The following is a 22734-nucleotide window of genomic DNA, read 5'->3' on the forward strand; positions in this document are numbered from 1 at the left end:
TTCCTCCTTCTCCTCCTCCTTCTTCTTCCTCCTCCCCCTTCTCTTCCTCCTCCTCCCCCTTATCCTCCTTCTTCTTTTTGCTTTTTTTTGGAATAGTTTGAGTGGCACTGGTAGTATCTGACCTTTAAGATTGAAAGAATTCCCCTATGAAACCTTCTTGGGCCTGGAGTTCTCTTATAGTTCTCCAGCTTTATTTCTTCTATGGTAATTAGTCTGTTTAGATTTGCCATCTCTATAGGGGTCAATTTTGGGAAGTTATATTTTTCTGGAAAATTATACACTTCATATAGTTTCCTGGTATATTGCATATAGTTGTGGCAAAGGGTTTTAAAAACTGGGAAGTTTTACATAGAAGTCTAGATTTGTCTTTTCTTTAAAACTCAGAAAATGTGGTAACACTGGGCCTGCCTTCCACCTGGAAACAACCAGGTGGAGCTGTGTAAATAAATCTCGTTTTCCTTCTGTTTCCACGACTTACCATTGTCATACGCTAAACTCCTGGTATTTATGAGTTTGTGACCCCTGAGACAAGAAATTAGAATCATCTGTCTTTTCGGTGGTCATTAGAGGCTATTGTATAAGGGACTTGAAAGAATAGATGAGTAGACAGGGGCCCAGAAACAGGAAAGCTGGAGGAAGGACTCACTGGCCTCCGAATAGTTCTTAGCTTGTGTTCTAAAGCTTTAATTCCCATCAATAGGAAACAAAACTTTCCTTTTCATTCTACATTTAGAGGAAATGAAGGAAGGACACTAAAATTTATTGAGCCCCAAATCTCTCACTGAATCCTTACCGGAATTCCTGTGGGTTGTCATTATTCCCATTTCACAGCTGCAGAAACTGAGGCTCAGAGCGATGTCACAAAGCTAAAGAGTAGTAGAGCCAGGATTTGAACCTGGATCTGACTCATTCCAAAGCTCATGCATTGTTTTTCCACCACACTGGGCATTTCCTAACCAGGCTGCTCATCGAACTCATTGCAGGAAGCCTTTAAGAAAGTACATATTTCCAGATCCTACCTCTGATCTATTCAGGTTTCTGCAGTGGGGCCCAGAAACCTGTATTTTAAACAATGATTTGGATAGTTGATTACTGTCCCCCCGACTAGGTGAAAGCTCCGTGAAGCGGGGGCGACGTCTTCGTCATTCAGTGACACAGAGTGGGGGCGACACGAGTATTTGCTGTGTGACTGAGTGTGCAAGCCTCCCAGCCCTGACCTTTGGACCTGCTGTGAAGAGCTTCTAAACTGTGGAAAATTCTGGAGTTGCTCTCAAACTTTAATGTACATTGTAAGAAGAATTTTTTTTTTTTAACATGCACACTCTGGGGTCTCAACCCCAGAGATTCTATGCTTGTGAAACACAGGTGTAGCTGTGAAAGATTTTGATGGCTTGACCTTTCCTTGAAAGTTTCTGAAAAGAGTTGAGACAATCTAGGTATCACAGGAAGAGAAGTCTAGGAGCTATGTGGACAAACTGCCTATTTCACCATTTAGCCAAATAATCAGGGAGACACTCAAATGGATGTGGAGCCCTAGGGGAGAAACCCTGTGAAAGGGACATCCGCCAAGGTGATAAGCCAGCCAGAGGGCTGATTCTTCTAGCCATCAGTTACCTGCAGCAGAGAGAAGAAATCATTCTTAGAAACGATTAGGGCCTTGGCCTGGGCATCTTAATGCGTTGGAGGTCGACCTTGCTCCAGAAGCCTAACATTAGCTATGTGTGTGTATGAGATGGTAAATGTGACTAAGAACATGTGCTTGGGAGTCAGACCAACACACAGCACCACAGCTCACTCACTGTGTGGCCTCGGGAAAATTCTTAATTTCTCTGTGCTTCAGATTTCTCATTTTTTAAATGCAGGTTATAACAACCTACTTTGTAGGGTCATTGTGATAATCGAGATAACATTCATCTGTGAGACAGTGGTCCCTGGCACAGGGTAGGTGTGTAACCAGTGAGGCCAGTTACTCTTACCTGAGTGAGCGCCAGACTTGATTGTGTGTTACTCTGTATCCTAGGGTCTACTACAGGTCCTGGCTCAGCAAATGTTGAATTAGTAAGGGACAAAGGGACAACTTGCAGACTCTGGGTAGTCACCTATCAGATAATGTTCCATAATTAACAACTTCCATGCATAGTGAGAATTAGATCCAGTAAAGACTTGGGAAAAATAAGTACAGATCATTCACCAGGAATGCCCTCTTTAGGAGAGAAGGGATAGTAAAACCATGTTACCGTAAGAGGTTGAAATCTGTCAGATACAGCCTGTTGGTACTCAGGGGCTGGAACCTTGGTTCCACTAGCGAATGCTGAAGCACCTGCAGCTCAGCCAGGGCCAGCACAGCAGGGTCTTACTAAGCTGCTGCTGCCACCACCTTGCTGCCTGCCTGTCCCTCATGCTCTCATTAGGAAGCCAGTGTTAAGACGGAGACCTAATTGGGTCCTCCACACCCACCAGTGACTGAAATGTGGAGTGGCACACACTTTGCAGTCAGAGAATCTGGGTTTCAAATCCTTTCCTCTGCCACTTCCTAGCTATGCAGCTTTGGTTATTTCACCTCTCTGAGCCTCAGCTTCTAACTGTGAAATGGGTAACAGTTCAGTCCCAGGGTTACAAGTGCACAAGGGACAGTGCTTGGTCCCCCCAGGTGCTCATTTTTGTCTGCATTTCCTTGCTTTGCTCATTGGGTTCCTTCCCTCCGAGCTCCCCTTTCCCCATTCTGCTGTGCTACAGTACAGACAGAAATCCAACATCCCTTATGGCCCAGCCCAAGGAATTAGACATCGTGACCAACTTCCATGCTCTGACACAATAAGAGAGAAAGGAAGAAAGATAACAGCATATGGGTGTGTTTTTTGTTGTTGTTGTTTTTATTTAGACATGGAATTTTCCTGTCTTTTCATATAACTTATCTAATTAAAATATTCATCTTGGTAGTTACCACAAAAAAGTAACATAGAAAATTGTATTTACATTCTGGGACCAAAATACAAATAAAGAGCAAGATGGTACCTTGCTCCTTTCCCTCCTGCTTCCCGGAAAGAAAAAGTTTCCCCTAAAACTGCTCATTACACCAAAGATCAGAGAGTTAATTTGTAATTTGATGATTTGTATGTAGTGTAGCAGAGGAAAAAAATTGCACAAGTTTTCACAAATGAGATCAAGGGTTCAACATCATCCTGTGTCCGCTCTGCGGCCATTTCAATAACCCAGGAGAGGATGGCCCTTAGAAATTCAGTTCCTCCTCTTCCCTCCTTACTCTCCTCACCAAGTCACACCCCTGATGCAGAACAGACACTCTTGGAGGGGGAAGGGGAAAGATCTGGCTCTGTGCAAACAGGGGTGATCCAAAATCTTTATATACCAAAAATGGGTAGTGATGTTGGGATGTGTCTTTTCTTCCCTCCCTACCTAAAGACTCCTAATAAAGGAAATTAAATCACACACAACTGAAAAACTTGTTTCAATGGCAAAGACTTGAACACACAGGTAAGAGACAAATTCAAGGTGGTGGACACCTAGAGGAAGCTATTCTAGGCAACAGATGTCTGGCAGCTGACCCAGATGCTCATCTGGTTTTAAGTAAGAGGCTTCCTAACATCAGACTTGGGGGACAGGCTGGGGGACGGGGGTGGAATGGTAAAACAAGTGATCAAGAGAAATAATACTTTACCCAATTCAAAAATACAGCAAATTAAAACACAGCAATACTTGCATCCCTCGGGCACCCTGCACAGCAACACACACTGAACAGTGCAGCTCTTGCCATACAGACTTCTTGCTGCGTTGCTCTGCAATCTAAGTTAGAGATCTCCAGGATGGTTAAAAACAGTGGGCTCCACACTCTGGGCTTTGAGTGAGCTTATCAAAGGGACTAACTGTCAAGCTCCATGGGCTGCCACACTAACCATGCCCTCAGTCTGCTTCTCAGGTTTCTTAAGGATGCGCACCTCAGATCTATAGTATCTACTTCTACCTGGGTCACACCAAGCGGGCTCCTATTAGATCAGTGCCCTTCAACAGCCACGAAGGAAGCTGACACAGTCTTCCTAGTTCTGGTCTTGCCCCTGTGTCAACTAGAAAGTGAGATCCTTCCTTCCCAAGCCTGGGTGCCCTTGTGGTTCTCCCCCATCCTGATGCTACAGCTCACTTTCCTTAAGCTGGTTTTTCCCTCCAAATTCTGGCTTAAAGACAAAATGTAGAGTTTCAAGCTGCAAAGTTCTCTACAAAACATAGCAAACTGTTGTGCTCTACCAATCTCATGATCTTATCTTTTAAAGGCAAAAACGAAGCCAATTTCCAACATACCATTACAACTTTTAAAACCATTCACTTGCAGTAGCAATTCACAGGGAATAAGAGAATAAAGTGCTGGCTTTTAAAACTGTAAAGTTGTATTTGGAGGGCTACAAAAAGCCCTGCCACATGTTTGTGTTTTGCCCCCATGCCAGTGGAGAGAAGGAAAAATAGTGGAGGAAAAAAGCCTAAAGCTTTGAATTAGAAACTGGAAAATGTAAAAATACTGAGATTCTGTGCCCTCTAGTGGGCCTCAAAAAAAAAAAAAAAAAAAAAAAAAGGCGGGACCAGGCAAAAAGGATAGGGGGAAAGACTCTAGGCCTTTCCAAATAATTTCCCTTAATAAATACAATTTAATGAGAAAGAGATGCACCTGCATAGGACCTCAAAACAACACTGAGAAGGGTCTCGGAGGTGGAGGCCTAACCTGAACACTCCGTCTCCATGCCAAGGCTCCCCCCGCCCAGGACAGGCAGCCCAGGACTCCCACCCCTACGTGCAGCAGGCACTACACAGGCTCTGGGGACGCCCAGTCCTCCCTCTGGACCAAAGTCCACTCAGGAGAGAGGAACTGGGACAGGGGAATGGCTTTCACTAGGCTTTTGTCTATTAACAAAGGACCCCAAAAATAAAAGGCTAAGTGTGTGATAGAGGACTGGGGGGGAAAAACTGGGGGTAATATAAATACAATCTGGGGGCAATATTTATTAATTAAAACTATGTCTTATAGTTTACAAAGAAGCTAATCAACAACAAAGGTACAATTGACCTTAAAATCCTCAGTGAGAATGAGGCTTCACATCTTCAGAACTCTGAAGTGCTCTCCAGTCAGGGAGGCAGTGGCTGCGGGCACAGGCACAGCACCTGCTCGCTGTGCACGACTTGGAGGCCAAAAGTTTCCACTAAGCCAAAGAGTCTGGTCTCCTTTAGAAGTTCCATTCCCCAACCCCCATCGTCCTTGTATTCCTCCCCCAACATTTCATCTCCAAGACAAGTCCTCCGTTTATCGTCGGGAGAATCTGTTCTTGAAAGCTTTAATTGTCTTGGCCATCATTGGGGCAATTTCTGTGAAAAGAGAAATAAGGCAGTTGTTTCGGATCCATGGCACTTTGGGCACCCGTAGTTTACAATCAAACCGAAGCCTTTCTACTCTTGGCTCTACATATCCAGACAAATGGATACAAGCAGCAGCTACCTGCCAGCACCACCTAAAAGCAGCACCTGCCAGGCCGCTGACAATCACTCTCCACTTCTCACAGCCTCCCCAAGATTCAGACTGGCCCCTGTACAGTAAGTGGCAGAACTGGAATTCAATCCTTGCCAGACTCTAAAGGCCATTCTGAGCCGCAATTTAACTCTGCCTCACCAATATCCAAACCAGCAAAAAGCACCCCCCTCCTACTCGTGTCTGTCCAGTGTAGCAACAGGTCTGAGATGAGCTGAGTGCAAATACCACCCAAGGGCTAGCCTGCCCTCCAGACTAGTTAACCTGGACCCAGCCAAAGCCTAGGTCAGGACTCCCACCCTCCTGTGGGCCCTGAAGTAAATAGAGAATAATGCTTACGGTAGGACACCCCCTTAGAAGACTGGAGATAGTCTATGGTAGTAAAGTTAGTAAAATATGAAATAGACCCAACTAGATATGGAAAATAAATACTGGGAAGCGGGGGTTATAAGGTTATAAAACTTCAATAAGATCATTTAGCTGTTAATAATAATAGTTATGAACTCTTTATGTTATTGCCTAGAGAAACAGGTTTACATTCAGGTTAAAAAAAATAATTAAAAAAAAAAAGAGTATGAAAATGAGTATTCACTATGAACATAATTTCAAAATACACGTTGGAACTATGCAATATGAACAAAGCGGGGAGGAGGAGGCAGGGACGTTTAGACCAGCTGTGTGCAAGGCATCACATGTGCCACATCTAACACGCGAAGCATGAAGCAGCAGCAATGACAGCAGGGGTTCAAACACTAGCTCTGAAATATCTGAGCGGGAACCCCAAGTTACTTACTCTTCACAGTCGGTTTCCTAGGATCATAGGAAACAGTGCTGCTGACCACAGGCGCCGAGTGGGCGCCACTGGTGCTCGGGCCATCATAGGCTGGCTCCTCGGGGCTGGCGTTAAAGCTGTTGCTGCTGCCACTGCTGAAGGGAGCACGGCTGCTTCCCGTGGGATATGGCGCTGGCTTGATCCTGGGACACAGAGCACAGCTGCTAGTCCAGAACAGGAGAAATCTGCCCTCGGTGTCAGCAGCCTGAGCTGGCTGGTCTGAAGACTCAGTTCTGTGGCTCTGACCAGTGGACCTAGCACCCTAGATTCTGGTGATGGCTTGGAAATGACAGTGGTAGCCCTTCAAAATGAATGATGATCTCGACTAACTTCACTGTGTAGGTATAAATCTGCATTTTGCAAATGCTAATGTACTTAGATAACTTAGTCACCACAGTAATAGGTCTTTTGTTTAAATAGGGAAAGGGAAAGTATTAGGGAATGTTTCTCCGAAGTCAAGCCCTGTTCTCCATTTAATCTTGACCCCGCTGAAAGGCAGTCAAGGAAGCTGAGGCTCAGGGAGGTCAAGGTCAGCCTCCAGAACCCACTCTCAAGAAGCCATGCTTTCACCCCCAAAATGAATTGCTTCCTGCCCCTGGGCAGCTTCAGGGCTGAATGACAGGCTTTGGGGCTCTCTCACCTGATTTTCTCAGGCACAGCTGCTCCTCCTGTTCCAAATTTCTCCTGCCTCCTTCGAACATCACGAGGTGGCTTGGCCACAGAGTTGACAAAGGCCATTTTTGCTTGTCGGCCTGTGGGGAAATGGAGATCAATATTTGCCTTCTTGAGCTGAGATGCTGCTCTTATTTTAGTAATCTATGCTATTAAGAGATAAAGGCTTGAAAACAAGTGCTTCCAAAGGTAGGGGACTATCAGCCCCTCTGCAGGGGAGCATGGGTGGTGGCAGAAGAAACAATCCACCTCTGCCCTCTTCAGCAAATATGAGAGAGATTTAGGGGCCAGAGGTTCTACCTTAGCCAAGCCCACCAAGGCCCTGCTATTACCAGAGCACAGGGCTCACTACTCCGCCAGACCCGCCCACCCCCTACCTTTGGGCTTATTGGCATGTGCGTGCAAGATGTTCTTCGTGAGGACTCGGAGCCGCTGCTCCCGGGCATCCTGAAGCCGCAGGTACATCTCCCGCCACGACTCATACTCTTCTGGCCTTTCATCCTTAAAGTCTCGGTGACAATGAACTTTCCATAATTGATCTGTTTCTTCAATTAATACCTTAAATCAGAACCAGAACATCACTTACATGCAAGCCCTCTTACATATGTCTTTTCCATCCTTAATCACCCAGGGGTGACCAGTTTCCAAATGATTTTTGGTCTGCACAGCAGTAGTATTGTATTAAAATACCACAGTTCTAGGGAAAAAAGACAATCACTGAATTAAAAAAAATATTTAGTGTGATGCATTACATACTAGGTGCTTTTGTGGGGGTTGTGGGGCTCAGAGAGAAAACAACACAAAAATTAGTTTAAGATCAGTCTTTTCCTTTAGAAAATCAGTGCAGGGGAAGAATTGGGATGAAGTCAAACCCAGGCATTTCTCCAGCATTATACTGAACAGCAATGGCCGGACATGTTATAGATCCCTCAGAATTGGAGACAGCTAATGCATTCAAATGAGCATCTCCAGCATTAGGAGGACTTCAGGATAGCTCTGGTTTTCTCTAGAAGACACCTAGCCAATCTGTGCTCTTGTATTCACTGACTGTCAATACAAAGCTCCGTCCCCGCCCTGGATCCCAGGGGCTGTGCTGCCAGGGTTGTCCCTTAACCTCTGTGACTAGGCAAGCTCCAGGGAGGTATGGGAAGTGATGCCCCCGCCCACCCCGTCCCCACTCCCACTGCCTTTCAGTCTCACCTTGATTCTAGCCCAAGAGGCCCACTTAAGATGCCGGGAGCAGGTGCTAAAAATATGCTTGTTTAAAAGCCCAGAACCGTAATCCCACCACCACCTGCCCATTGCTGTGGCAGATGCAGACAAAGCTATTTCTGGAGACATAAGCCAGAAAACTGCTCTCTTCCCATCCAAATAAGATACTTACGTGATTGTATTCCTCTATGCGATACAACTGATCAGGTGTACACCTCTCCAGAACAGGTTCAAGAACAGAATACGGGACGCCTCCCACTTCAAAGATTGCTGCAGATAATCAAACGGGAAAAGTACTGAGTAGTGGCCAAGTCGCCCACTGTCCCATTGCCCCAATGAGCAAGAGCAAGTGACTTACAGTCGATGTTGTTTTTAAGTATCCGGATGCACTGCTCATGCAGGGTCATCATTTTGGGGAGATAGGCACACTTGGAACCAGAATACACCTGCATCTTAGAATTCATTCTTCGTCCAGTGAATCCAGTTTCTTCCTCTTCCTGGGGTGAGGATAGTGCTGTAGGGCAGGGCAAGAAAAACAGGAATGTTAGTTATAAAAGGCACTAAGCTATATAGTGAAAACTCCTTCCCACCCTATTCCTCAGCCTCTCAGTTCCCTTTCTCAAAGGCAACCAATTCTACCAGTTCCTTGTGTTTCCTTTCAGTCTATGCAAAAATAAGCTAATCTTTATTTTATTCCTTTTTAACCAATTAATAAAATACTCAGTATCATTTTGTCATTTACCACATTTTAGAAATCATTCCACATCGGTGCACAGACTTTCTACCTACCCCCTCACCTTTTTTTTTTAACACAGTGCAAAGGTGCCACTGTGTGGACGAACCATGATCCATCTTTTAGTCTCTTGCTAAGGGGCACTAATGTAGCTTCTAATTCCTTTGCTGTTAAAACTAGACTTTTTCTTAAAGCCCCTGTAGCACGTATAGAATAAAGGGCTGATGGTAATAGCAGCTAAGATTTAGTGAACACTATGTGGAAAAAACCCAGAGCTCAGAGCTTTACCAGCATGATCACTTTCAATCCACTTCATGGGCAGATACCATTATCATTCCCATTTACAGAATATGAGACTGAAGTCCAAGGAAATCAAGCTATTACCCAAGTTCATATAACCTGTAGTAGAAGCCAGAGCTGGGATTCAAACCAAAACCATCCAACTCCAGAACCTGTGCTCTTTAGGAGATGCACCAAAATCTGGTGACAGATCATAAATGAAGTAAAAAAATTTTTTTTTCCCATTAAAAACAAAAGATACAGAAGATTACCTTTCCGCTTTGGTTGGAAGGAGGACATCAAATCAAGGGAAGGAAGGGGACGGTAATTGGCCTGTATCACAGGTAATGGAAGGTCTGGCAACGCTGGCAACGCGTCGCTGGGGACCTACAGAGAAGAGAGGAGTGACTGGAGAGCCTCTTTCTACGAGCACAGTGTTGCCACGGCAGATGGCTTCACAGGCAGATCCAGCCTAGAGGAGGGGCAACAGCCATGCCTGACACCACCTACGTCAGGAGATAAGAGATGGGCCCAGCACAATGGGACACCTCAGAAAATACTTGTCTTGGGTACTACTGACTCTAGCAGCTAGAAAGGCCTGAAGAAAATTACTTCCAGCTGAAATTCAACAGGTCATGAAAAAGCAGACAAGCAAAACAGCAGTGGGGGCATCCTGGGAAGTTCTGCAGGAACAGGTGCTCTGAATGGGAAGGGGCTGCAAGGGTTACCTTTCTCAGCTTGGCTGAATTGGCTCCAGCTGGCGGAAGCTTCTCTGACTTGTTTTCATTCACCTTAGGTAATTTCTGAACTGAGTCCAAGTTTTTACTAGTGCTTTTCGAATCATTTTTTTTAAGTCCTTTTTCTCCAAGAGTTGTGGCTGAAGTTTTCACAATCTTCTTCTTTTTCTTCCGGGGCTGGTCATAGCTGAGGTATGACTCAAAAGACATGGTGGGCTGCTCAAATTCATCATCCATATCTGCCTCCTCATTTTTAGGGAAGGAGCCTGCTGACTTTCTATCCGATAGAGAAGGTTTTCCTTTCCCTTCTTGAGTCTTTAGGTTGTTAGAAACCTTCTCTTTCACCTTGGGCAACAGGTCTCCTGCCCCCTTGCCTATGTCTAAGCTTTCCAGACTTTGCTTGTTTTTGTCTGATTTGGTTTTCTCTGGGTCTCTATATTTTGGCTTTTTAAGGTGGTTGTCTGAAGCCACCTCCAAGGGGGGCAAAACCTTCTTCCTTGTGCTGCCCTCTTTTTCCTTCTCTTTCTTGACACCACTGGAGGGTGGTTTCTCCTTTGTGTCCCCTGAGGGTGGCCTCCGGTTTTCCTCTTTGGAGGTGGCCTTGTGTGATTTTTCTCTGCTCAAAGAAGACTTCTCATCTTCTTTGGCATCCACTGGACGTTTTTCTCTATGGGAAGATCTGTGCTCCTTGCTCTGACTCACAACCTCTCTCCCCTGGGGTTCACTGGGGGTCAGTCGTTCTTGACTGACCCCCAGTCTGTCCTGAAAGGCATTGCTGTGGCCTTTGCCAGGCTTCTGGTGTGGAACAAAGGGCTGGTGGTCCTCCTCCAGGGATCTGTAATGGTCCACAGACATCTGATGAGGACTAGTGGATGACGGAGGGGACTGAACGTGGCCATAGTCAGAAGATTCATGGTCCGAAGAGTAAACTGGAGAAGCTCTGTGGCACCTCTTTCTGTCGTCTCTCCTCTCGTGACTGTGAGATACTTTGTGAGGCCGCTCGAGCTCTGAGAGTTTTCTGTGTTTTCTCTGTCTCTGATCGGGACTATACGACCGGCTGCTGGAGGCCTTCCAGCTTTCTGCACAGTCCCCCTCTACCTCCTCCTCCTTCTGAAGGCCATCTCTTGGGCGCTTTCGAGAATTGCTCTTCTCAAAATCTTGTTCATCAGGCTCAGTATTTCTAAAAGAAAAGAAAAAGCAGATATAAATCTCAGGGTAATCCTTGTTCACAGGACAGAGTAACAGAACCTGAACTCACAAAAGAGATGGAGTTCACAGAGTTACAAACGAGGTCTTGGGACAAGGTTAAATGGATTCTGTTCAAAGATACTCAACTAAATTTTAAAATCGGGAAAACTCAAATATTTAGTGAATGGAAAATGACAAGTTTAACTACAGGATACAAAGATCAAATATCTTATGGATATGAAAATGCTTAAGCCTTTGAACATAGGGAAATATTTATTTGCTACATAAGGGGCTGTAATTTTTATTAGTTCACAATTATATAAAAATGCCTTTTAAGAACAGGTTACAAAGAAACATTCCAGACACAGAAGGAATAATAAAGAAAAACTTTTCTTACCGTTCCACAGGAACTAGCTTCTTCCACTGGGCCACTAGGTCCCTGGCAAAGCTTCCAACATGCTCGTGCTTTCGCAAGCTATTTACTGTTTTTCCAACACCGGTCTCCTACAAAGTTGACAAAACGAATCGTCAAGAGAGTTGTGGAACTAGGCTCACAATTTTGTAAAGAAATAAGGCTTCCTGCTCTCAACAAACCAATGCTTCCTTCTAAAAACATACCTGTCAAGTCTCAATACAAAATTACTGTGTCAATGCCCCAAACCTCTAATGACACACAGTAGCAAAATATGCCAGACTCAGAAGAAGAAAACACTAAATTAAAATACTTACAGAACTTTAACACTGCATACAGTATTTGAATCAATCCTTATAACAACTCTATGAGGCAGGAATCGGCTCCATTTTACAAAGAAGGAACACCCTAAAGTCACAGAACTTGGATTTGAATCTAGAACTAAATGCCAAAGCCAATGTTCTTTTAATTTTTAGAAAAAAATTTGAGGTAAATTTGACCATTTTAACCATTTTAAAGGGTACAGTTCAGTGGTTTCCAGAATATTCACAATACTACACAATCGTCACTATTTCCAGAACATTTCCATCACACTAGAAAGAAACCCTGTTGCTCCCAATTCTCCCCACCCCTGGCAATCACTCACCTACTTTCTAGCTATGGATTTGCCTATTCTGGACATTTCATATAACTAAAACCATACAATATGTGGCCTTGCGTCTGGTTTTTTCACTTTTAAAGCCCATACTCTTAATCCTACTGTACAATCTCTCCCACTGGGAAGGGGATGGGATATCATTATATAATATCTAAAATTACACAATTCTTACCGCAAGAATGTCTACTGTAATAGGCAAGGTGGAGAGTTTCTTCAAATATTTCAGTAGCTGCAGAGAGAATAAAATAAACATTAATTTCTATAAAATCATAATCATTCACTGGAATAAATAAGAATACCTAATGGTTAAGTGCTTACTCTGTTCTACGTGTTATACAGTATTAAGTATGGTTATTATCCGTATTTTACAAGTATGAAAATAGCCTCAAAAAAAGTTACTTGCCCCAGGATGCAAGCAGGGCAGGATTCACTCAGGTCTGTGGCTTTAGATTCCATGCTTTCAACCACTATGCTGCACCAACAGGAAGACGACTTGAGAGAATCAAACCTACCAACTCTAATAACAGTCATCCATAACTATCATTCTGCCCCAGTTTTGAGGAGAATTTCTGAAAAGGTGCCAGTTTTAGGAAATTACCCATGGACCCAGTACAGAAGAAAGTAAAAAGGAGAAAAGGTATCTTAGGAAAAGGGTATCATGTTTCCAGGAAAAGTCATAGTATTTTTTCGATAAAACTGGGAAGCCAAGACCAATTTCAGGTTGCTAGAATCAGAACTTTGCAGCTGCAAATGGTGGACATAAAATGTCAGAGTAGATTAGAGAAGTGATCTGGGTTTGGCCAAATTTCCTTTCTGTAGTCCCTTAAACTAGGTCAAAATCAGGATAGCAGAGCTGTTAAGACAGTTCCAGAGTCAGAGACAGGCTTCACTTGGCTCTGTCACTTCTTTGCGGGGTGCTCTTGTGCAAGTCAGTAACCTCTCTGAACTTCAGTTACTTCATCTCCAAAATAGGAACTGGATCCTGTCCCTACTTCACAGCATTCAGAGAGATGAGCCATACGCAGTCCTTAGCCATAGTACTAGAATGCAACAAAAGCTCAATAAATGCTTCTTACTAATCGTTTCATTCATCAACTGACTGTTCTTTAAATGCCTTTATAGTACAATATCTGATAATGAGATCTGCTCTTTTTCCATGTGTCGCTCAGGCTACAATTCACCATGGTGCTATTAGGTGGAGTAGCAAGTATGTTTTTCTGGTCGTTCTACTTCAATAATTACTGAAAATGGTCGCTAGGCAGAGCAGTTGGACCACATGTGATAATCTTGTTTGGGAAAAAAGTGAGAAGTCAAGTGGTGTATCTAAGGAGTTTCACCTTCGTAGTTGAGTGAAAATTATCATCTATTTCAAATTTGATCACCACCATCTAACTCAGGACAATGTATATATGTATTTCTTGTCACTCAAGCTATAGGTGTAAAGATTAATGCCAATTTGTTTTCTTAAAGGAAAATTTACAATTATTGAAAAGGTTAAAAACAGATTAATGCCATACCCTGGAAGGCATTTATATACTATCTACTGTGTCTGCTACTGTGCTAAGTTCTTACATGTGTTGCTTCATTTCATCCTCATTAACCAACTCTATAAAGTGGATATCATTCTCCCCATTTTGTAGATATTGAGACTGAGCTTAGTGAGGTCAGGTAATTTGCCTAACAAGCAAGTAAGTGTGTTTACCACAGCATGTACTACAGAACTCAGAGAAACATCCAACACAGAAACACTGTCCTTCGAAGACAGGAAAAGAAAATGGAGCAGTAGTTCATGTGCCTCTTAACATACTCAAAACAAAGCAAAAGAGTTCCCACTCAGTGTTACCTTGTCAGACAGTTTAGAGTCCAAGACGAAAGAAGGTCACCACCGGGACAAAGAATCCCAGGACCTCTACAAAGACAACATATAAGAACGGGGCCAGACATCACTGAAGGTGTGTTCATCTCAAAGCCTAGCACTAATTGGAAGAGTAAATGCTGCCTTTATACTTGGTTTTGGGTTGGTAAGGGTGACTTAAAAGCAGACAAAAATAAAACCCTGGAGACTTACAAACCAATTTAGCCCAATATAAGAGAAAAAGGGCTTCAGAGCCTCTCTACTTTCAATGAGGTTTGAGAAAGAACAAAGCATTCAAAAAGTAAAGAACGCACTTTGGGCATCCTCATGTAGGTGGAAACTTGCTGTTATCAAACCCAGGGACCAGTGTAGGGTTTGCAAGAACTGATAACAGGTCATTGAGAAATGTCAAATATTTGCATAGTCCACGCTTAAGAATCTCAGTTGATCTTTGCACACTGCTTCAACCCAAAGAGCAAAAGATGTAATAATGTTGACCCCTTATTCTCCACTTGCCTTCAAACTGTGCTCTTAGTAGTTTCCATACTTAAAATGTAACATGAGACAAATAACTTTACCAGCCATGAAAACTATTTCCATGTAAATAGTAAGAACCAAGCGACCCTGGTCTGCCTGATACTTCTTTTCTCCAAGAAAGCCTAGATCACAGATGGAAAACATAGTGACAGTTAAACATCTATATTTAATGCCAGAAAAATCCATGAACATAGGTGTGGAATCAACTCTTTGGCTAATAATGGTTTGAAATCAAAATTTAGTTGCAAATTCAGTACTGCTATATAATCATCTTGCAGTTTCAAGAACAACCTGTGGGAGCTTGTTGGGTTAACAGAAGGTTGAGAAGAAGGCCAGTGTGCCAGCTTGCAGTTTTCCCTCTGCATTGGCTCATTTGTGAATGCCAACTATTGTGCCCTTCACGAAAATGATCTTCATGATGCAAAGCCAGAAGTTCAGAGTGATTTTCTATCTGGGAAGAGAAAGCCCAGATACTCACAATAGTCACTGATAGTTCAAGTAGGATGAAAAATCAAACAAACTTTTTCTTCATTTGAAATTTCATACACATCAACTATTCAAAAAGCTACTTCAAAATTTAAATTCTAGTGGGAAAATGACTATAGGTTCTACATGGTGCATTTTTAAAAAAAAAAAAAACCTGATGGGAGACCAAATTGAGGGGTTTGGGGGGGTTACATAATATTGCTTTAAGGTTTTAAAAATCAGACACAAACCTACAGTGCTTGGGAAAACAAGCTAGTACTCAGAAATAATGACCATTTTTAGATGCCCACAAAGGGTTACCGTAAAAAGAAACTTGTAAATATGCCTGTCCACTAGGTACTGAAGCCACGATAGAAAATATAACACAAAACTAGTGAAAGCATTTATTTAAATTCACAGACTTTAAGCTAAAATATCTTCCTGAAGAAGTGAATCTTTAAGCTAGGCATGAATGAGCAGAGTTAAAAAGTGATCTGATAGTGAGATGCTGTGAGCAGCCTTTAGAAATGGAGGGAGAAAACGTCACTTATGACAGGCTGGAAACAAGCTGAAGAGAAAGAGGGCCTTCAAGAAAAATCGTAGAGTGGAGATTTATATCTACTGAGCATTTCCGTCTTTTGGTTTAATCCTAGGAAGAAGCAGGTGAGGAAACTGGTTTAGCAAAGAACATCCCCCAGTGTAACCCCGTGGCTGGTTAATGGATTAGATCTCAAATGTCCTCAACCACTTGAATGTTGACTGCCTCCCTATATTACTACTACTTCAAAAACCACTATGTGGCTCAGAGATCCAACTCTTCAGGACTGTGCACTCTAGCTATAATGCTGACAGAGAATGTCAAACACCTTGAGCGTTTTCATCAGTGTATTTCACTTAAAAAAAAAAATTCTAACATCCACCAGATACTCTCCCAGACACCAAGAAGCGGGATGGCAGAAAGTCGGAGAGAGAGAATAATGCATTTAACTTAAGAAAACAGTTGGGGGTGGGGGGAACTACCTGAGTACAACTAAAAATGGTCGCCCATCACTCGCAGCAGCCAGAAACGGTAGCTCTTACCTTTCTACTTTCAATCACGGCCAGAAGGAAATCTAGCTCCAACTCCTCTTTTTTTCCCTTCCAATTACAACCTAAGTTTTTAGCTAGGCGACAAAAGGTTTATTTTGTTTTGAAAGAGATTTACTGAGAAAGCGAAAAGGTCGACGTCCTAATATCAAGTCGAGAAGCAATTAAAACGTCTCTTTAAGACGCAGGAGCACAAACGGAACCTAGACTCCATCGAGCACAGGCAGAACCACCTTCTCTCAACAAACATGAAAAGACACTAAGAAATAAGAAACATTTCGCAGGACAAGGAACGGAGTGGGCAGGAGTTAACTCCAGGCGAGCTCTCCCGACAGAAAACAGCTGGCCCCGGACGCCAGGGGAGGGCTCCCGGCACGCGGTGTCCGCACGGAGCGCGCCCTGGCCCGCCCGGAGCCCGCGGGCGGCCCGGCCTGGCCCGGGAAGCAAGGAGGCCCGGCCCGCCGAGGCGCGCCGCCCGACGAGCTGGGTCCCACCGCGTGGGTAGCGGCCAGTGGCCACGAACTTCCAGATCGCAGGCCGAAGCCCAGCGGGGCCGCGCTCCGGGTTCGAGCCTCCACGGCCTCAGCTGGTAGGGAAGGGGCAGCGCTCGGGCCTGGGACCGTTACGGGGCCGCACCGCGCCCAACGCCCGTTGCGCTCTGCGCTGCCCACCCGCTCACCTTCTTCGGGTCCGGGTTCGCCGCCAGGCGCGCCTGCAGCTTCTCCACAACTTGGAGCACCGACTCCGCCGCCATCGCTGTCACTGGCGCGGCCTCCTCGCCGGAACTGGGCTCGCGTTGCGTCCTCGGGCCGCAGCTCCGCCCTCCGTGCATCCCCGGCGGAGACGGAAGCGCAACCGGCCCCTTCCGGAGCTCGGTGAAGTGGGGGGGGGGGGGGCGGCGCGGGGCGTGAGGGCCGGCCAGCTGCAGGCCCCGCCCCCAGGGCTGGGGTCCCCGTTCCTGAGCGCGCACCCCGGGCAGCGCGCGCGGGGAGCTGGGGACACTTAGTCCAGGCGCGCCGGCTCCGCACTGGTCGCCGCCGGGAAGCCCCGCATCTGGTCCTCAGTGTGCGGAGCCAAGGCCTGGAAGACCTCTCCGGTGTCTAGCCAAGTTGAAATGAGGCCACAGCGCTGGACCCCAGCTTTATAAATCCTAACCCGCCCCCATCCTCCGAACGCTGTGAGCCACGCCCTAAAGAACACCTGTGTGTGGTTCTAGGGTGGGTCCGCCGCTCAGGGAATCAACAGGGATTAACGCTAGTGACGACACTAGATTGGGCGCACTAAGGGCCAGTAGGAGCTTAATTTCACCCTCAGTACAACCCAGTGAAACGAGTTACATTATCCCCATTTTACAGATGAGGAAACTGAAGCTCAGGGAGACTAAATTAACTTGCATGTGGTCACAAAACAGGAAAGAGGTGACGCTGGAATTTGAATCTAAACAGCTCAAGTCCACTGTGAATGCACATCTCTGAAAAGGTCGAGGAATTGAGGCCCAGAGGGAGAAACGGATTTGTCAAAAGCCGAATAGTTTAGCTACATGAGGTAATAGCCTGTGTCTCATTTTCCCCCAAAACAGTGTCTGGTACGGAGACATCCTTCTAAATACTTCTTGAATGAATGAGTGAGTGAATGAATGAGTAGCTGTTTCCTCTAAAGCAGTAGGGCCTTAATCAGGCCAAGCCAAGACACCATCCTTGAGGTACCCTTACCCTCATCCTAGGAGCGCAAAATTTTACTATTACAAGTATTACTACTAAAAAGAACAGTTTAAGATTGGTTTAAGATACCAGCATCGATTACATCGAGTTTGACTAGAGCATATCGGATTACATCATAATCAGATCACTGTCAGCAATTTGGCAATGGATGAGCCTGACCTCTCACCCAATGTGGGAAAGCCCAGCGGCTCTTCAAAAAGAAAAACAATATAAATTGCTTCTTCAAATGAGATTTCATTCATTATGTTGAGAAGCCCTCCCGCCTGTGTTCTCACCTCTCTGCTTGGTGCTTTTTCCTCTGCAACTAATACTTTCCAAGGTGTAAACTGTCCACTTATCCTCTCTTGCCAGGGCTGTTTATTTATCAAGTGCAGTGACTGACTTGTCCAACTTTAAATTTCTGTTGACCAACACAATCCAGTCCATATAATCAGCATTGGATAAAAAGTCCTTAAAGATAAATGATCACCCACTTGGTGCCCTAAGAAAACACATCAAACTGCGAGTGAGGAGACTTGGATTCTAGTTCTAGAGTCTCCCTCTTCTGTATAGCAAATGTTTTACACTTCAAATGCCTTCCATTTTGAAAGTGTTGCATTGGTGTAATGGAAAAATGGTTCCATTCTTTAAGCAGAATTGCTAAGTGACTGAGTGACCTGGGACACAAGAGACATTTTGCACATAATGTTACCCAGGGAGATCTCAACAACCAGAATGAAAAGAAACAATGTATGGTGCTGGGGGCTACTGGAGAGAGTGTACCCCATCCCTCCACCCCATCTATGTCCCCTGAGGAAGGGTTACTTGCAAAGTAAGGAACACTTACTCTTAATACTTAAGTACTTCTCATATCAGTTAATTATGTCGTATGTGTCATGCTGATTAAAAGGAAAGTTTTTAACCAGTTCTAAAAATGATACTCTGTATATGTTCACTGGAGATGGTTCACCAAATCTTTGGTTTATGCAAGAGTTTTCAACACCTGAATGAGTTCCCTAAAGTCAGAGGCTGTTTTGTCCATCTGGATCAGCAACACCTAGAACACAGGTGACATTCCATGAAGGTTTCTTGAAAACTGAACTAATTATTATTCACCTTAAAGCTAGCCCAGAGTATCATCTGAAAACCTGAGGGGGATTCTCTAGCTCTCTTACCTGTACTATAGAGCCCCCTATGAAAGGACTTAAAAAACCATCTTTAAAAACAACAACAAAACATTGTCAGAAGGCATATTTAAGGCTATACTTGGGGAGAGAAAATAAGCAGGGAGGCTCTCATCTTTTGCTATGCACACTTTTGACTTTTTGCAACAAATATGATCTATTTTTATAATGAAAACAACTTAAAGGTATTTTAATTTTTGGAAAAAAGCAATCCCAGGCTAATTGGCACTAGGGTCATTTAAAACACTGAAAGATAAGTGAAAAAAATGTCTTGAATAGCAGAAAGGAGCCCGTGCCTTTCATGGAATGGTCAAGTGGGATTCTGTGGGCTAGAAAGTGCGTTGAGTGAGGCATACTGGTGAGTGGGGGTTTCCCCCTTGGGCCTCTCCTGGCTTGCGCTCTGCCATTCCTCTGTCTTATGAAGTAGGCAGTACCTGCGGTTTATTGGACGATAGGTGTAAAGGACACCGGGTTGGGGCTCAGTGGCAACCTGAGCTCCAGTCCCCACCTCTGCCAATGCTAACTGTGGTCAAATTACTTAAATTAAACTGGTTGAAATAATTTCTTTATAGATTTCTTGTGAGGCTTATTAATATGTTAAGTAACTAATATAGAGTAAGTATTTTTAAAAAGCAATTATTAGGGAAAATTCATTGCGTTGGTAAAGAGAATATTGTATTCTTCTGTAAAGGAGAATGTAACACCCTCCATCTGGGCAGTTCTGCTCTGCACGGCTGTAGCTGCTGTTCTCTTCCCCAGTGGGCTCGTGTTTCTGAATTAACTACATTCATCTTTGTTTCACATCCTTCAGACATGTTCAGTTGGTTATTTTACTTAAGGATGGCATCTTTCTGAGTTTCACAGGCTGTATTTGCCCTCTTCAAATACAGTAATGCAAATGGAGACTGCCAGCTCCAGGGAATGGTGTCTGAGATTCAAATTCCACACTTTTTCTGGCAGGAGAGAGACCATGATCATGAAGGGGGTTCTCCCAGGGCGAGGCTCATCCATTGCACTCTGGATGTGCTGACCCCTGTGATTTCCCCAAATGTGGGAAACCTGACTGCATAATTTGTGGTAGTGGGGAGACTGCGTTCATGCTTCCCCTAAAGAGAAAAGAAAAAAAAATCTACACCTTTCATAGACTTGCCTTGAAGTTCCATTAAACTCTCTACTGACTAGTTAAGGATATGAGGCCTAGAAACACTCTGAGGCCCTTTGTTTAAAGAGGGCAGACTGAAGCATTCTATAATGTCCATGAAGAATAGTCCACTGAAAATTTGTATTTACCAGGGGGGAAAAAAAGCTACCATAAAAATTAAAATGTAACAAGTATATACTTTGATACTTTTATACTATGAACTAATATAAATTGTATCTGAGTAACCGCCTTCCCTTAGCTCTTTATCTTGTTTCATTTGTGTTATGGGGTCTATCCCAATTTGAAATTGCCGTATGTAGTAGTTCATGTTTTTATAGTCTCTTCCAACTATGTAATCTCTGTGAGGCATCACTGTGGCTAAAACTACCTAGAACCTATTAGGCACTCAGTATTGACTGAGTTGAATGAAAACTCTACCTCAGAGAATTATTGTTTGGATTTAATGAGATTATATGTGAACACACTTGGCAAAGTGCTATCAACCAAGAATGTTATTTTAATTAATCCTCACTATCCACTTTTCAGATAAGAAAATTGATGCTTTGGAAACTTAAGGGACACATGCCCTCAGCCCCCAAAACTGAGCGTGTGGTTGTGGTCCCCTTTGCTGAGAACGCCCTTGGAAGGAAGTTGTTAGAAAAGTGCGAGCAAAAGGCAGCTGGCCTGGAACACATGGGGCCAGACAGTAAAGGGAAGGAAAGGAGAGGGGGCAGGGAGAGGAAGGAGAGATTGACTGATTGGATTAAGTCTGGGCTGATTAAAATTTCACCCCTCCCTATCACCCCTCACTAGCAAAGGTCTATGAACTCTGAGTATGGGTGTCCACAGATTCTCAACAGGGTCCATGACTCCCTCCTCCTTTTGGGAAAACAAACCAACAAACCACAGGGTTAAGTAGAAAAGATTAAGGAAGCATCACCACAGCTGGGGTGGGAAAAACAGTGCTGCTTGTTGAGTGCCTTCTAGGCTGCCCAGCTCTGTGCTGCCTTTATGTGTCATCTCTCCACCTTCCAACAACCTCATGAGACATGTTAAAGATGGAGAACCCAAAGCTTAGAGAGGTTAAGCAACTAGCTCAAATGTAGCAAAAGACAAATCCAACACATGAACCAGGGTCTGCTCAGCCCCGAAGCCCACACTGGCCAAATTCCCTGTCTGAACACCTGGGTCACCTCTCCTTCCCTGACTCATTGCAGGACTCTCGTGAAGCCTGCTTCCTCATCTGTTAACTGAGGAAGCCTGATGTGTCAAAGTAGTGATAACAATAACAATGATGTAGCACTACTACCAATTCTTGGCGCTTACAATGTGCCACACATTATGCCAAACAGTTTGCATTAATTATCAACTTTACCTGCAATATATAGATCATATAATCTCTATTTCACAGTTGAGGAAACTGAGGATTTGTGACCTACCCAAAGCAGCACAGCCGGGAGTCAAAACTAGGTCTGTCTAGCACCAAAGCTCAAGCTCTTTGACTTTAAGCTGCCTTGCCTCCCCTTGCCAGAGAAGCCACTTGGGGAGACACCACCCAGCTGACACACTTCATTCATTCATTCATTCATTCACTCCAGCTCTGGTGTTGGAGTGGATGGAGAAAGGGGGAGGACAGTACCAGATGAATCTGGTGAGGAAGGCAGGGCAGATTATGGAGGGTTTTAGAAACCATGATAAGGACACTGTATTTATTGCAAAGTTTTATGGAACCTAGGTAGGAGAGTGATAAAACCTATAAATTATTTTAACACTGCAGACAATGTATCAAGAAGAAAGGACTACAATTAATTTGATACTGTGCTTTAAAACAAACTTAATCCCTTATAACAGTCACCAGATCAGAGGGACCTGACTTAATCACCTTATATAAAATAGTGCACACGTGCACACACACACACACACACACACACCTCTGTCACCCGATTTTTCTTCAAAGCGCTTATCACCACCTGATATACAGTTGACCCTTGAACAATGCTAGAGTGTTAGGGGTGCCAACAACCCTCAAAACTCCACATATAACTTTATAGTCAGCCCTCTGTATCCGTGGTTCCCCATCTGTGGATTCAACCAGCCTCATGTGGTAAACGCAGTAGTATATGTATGGAAAATTATCCACCTATGAGTGGACCCGCACAGCTCACACGTTGTTGTTCAAGGGCCAACAGTATTTTATATAGTGTTTGTCTCTCCATCCCTAGAATATAAACTCCATGAAAGCAAGCACTCTTTTTGTTCACTGCTTTTATTCATCACCACTTAGGACAGTGCCTGGCACACAGTAGGCAGTCAATAAATACTTATTGCGTGAACAAATAACAAAGGTATGTTATACTCCCCCACCCCACCCCACCCCACCCCACCCCCAAAGAAGAATCTACATCTCCTGTCTATGTGTGTTCATCTCCTCAATCAATATGAATGTTGGCTTCTATTCTCACCACTCCACTGAAAATAACTTTTCTAAGTTTACCAGTAAAATCCCAGTTGCACTATCT

The 22734-nt window shown here is 44.1% G+C and overlaps 1 protein-coding gene, 1 long non-coding RNA gene and 1 other non-coding gene across 4 annotated transcripts in view; 2 read left to right on the forward strand and 1 right to left on the reverse strand.

Annotated features, from left to right (window-relative positions):
- Positions 1-22734, forward strand: part of LOC105070853 (uncharacterized) — a 33634-nt gene that overhangs the window by 5326 nt on the left and 5574 nt on the right. Inside the window, exon 3 of one of the 2 annotated variants that reach the window (XR_012511391.1) lies at positions 1109-2865. The exons of the other annotated variant lie outside the window; for it this stretch is intronic. This is a non-coding gene — a long non-coding RNA (uncharacterized LOC105070853). Of the gene's footprint in view, positions 1-1108; positions 2866-22734 lie in introns of those variants that run through there. 2 annotated transcript variants of the gene reach the window in all.
- Positions 2851-17713, reverse strand: ELOA (elongin A). The gene is made up of 11 exons (XM_074377183.1): positions 16870-17713; positions 12420-12476; positions 11575-11681; positions 9981-11169; positions 9525-9639; positions 8599-8754; positions 8413-8510; positions 7406-7586; positions 6997-7108; positions 6318-6499; positions 2851-5364 (listed from the first exon to the last, which is right to left on the reverse strand). Exons 1-11 carry the CDS (start codon positions 17020-17022, stop codon positions 5303-5305), a joined length of 2412 nt encoding a protein of 803 aa, XP_074233284.1. The 5' UTR covers positions 17023-17713; the 3' UTR covers positions 2851-5302.
- On the forward strand, positions 20019-20184 carry LOC123617601 (U1 spliceosomal RNA). Its single transcript, XR_006725774.1, has one exon. It is a non-coding gene; the product is annotated as a U1 spliceosomal RNA (small nuclear RNA).

The sequence above is a fragment of the Camelus bactrianus genome, chromosome 13 (assembly GCF_048773025.1).
Source record: "Camelus bactrianus isolate YW-2024 breed Bactrian camel chromosome 13, ASM4877302v1, whole genome shotgun sequence".
Lineage (NCBI taxonomy): Eukaryota > Metazoa > Chordata > Mammalia > Artiodactyla > Camelidae > Camelus > Camelus bactrianus.

Bases quoted from the DNA above. Each gene is read 5' to 3' on its own strand.
- ELOA (XM_074377183.1), bottom strand. From the start codon at position 17,022: ATGCACGGAGGGCGGAGCTGCGGCCCGAGGACGCAACGCGAGCCCAGT. The intron at 11,170-11,574 runs GTAAGAAAAGTT...CTTTTCTTTTAG, and splicing joins AAGCTAGTTCCTGTGGAACG to AAATACTGAGCCTGATGAAC. The intron at 9,640-9,980 runs GTAACCCTTGCA...TCTTCTCTGTAG, and splicing joins ATTCAGCCAAGCTGAGAAAG to GTCCCCAGCGACGCGTTGCC.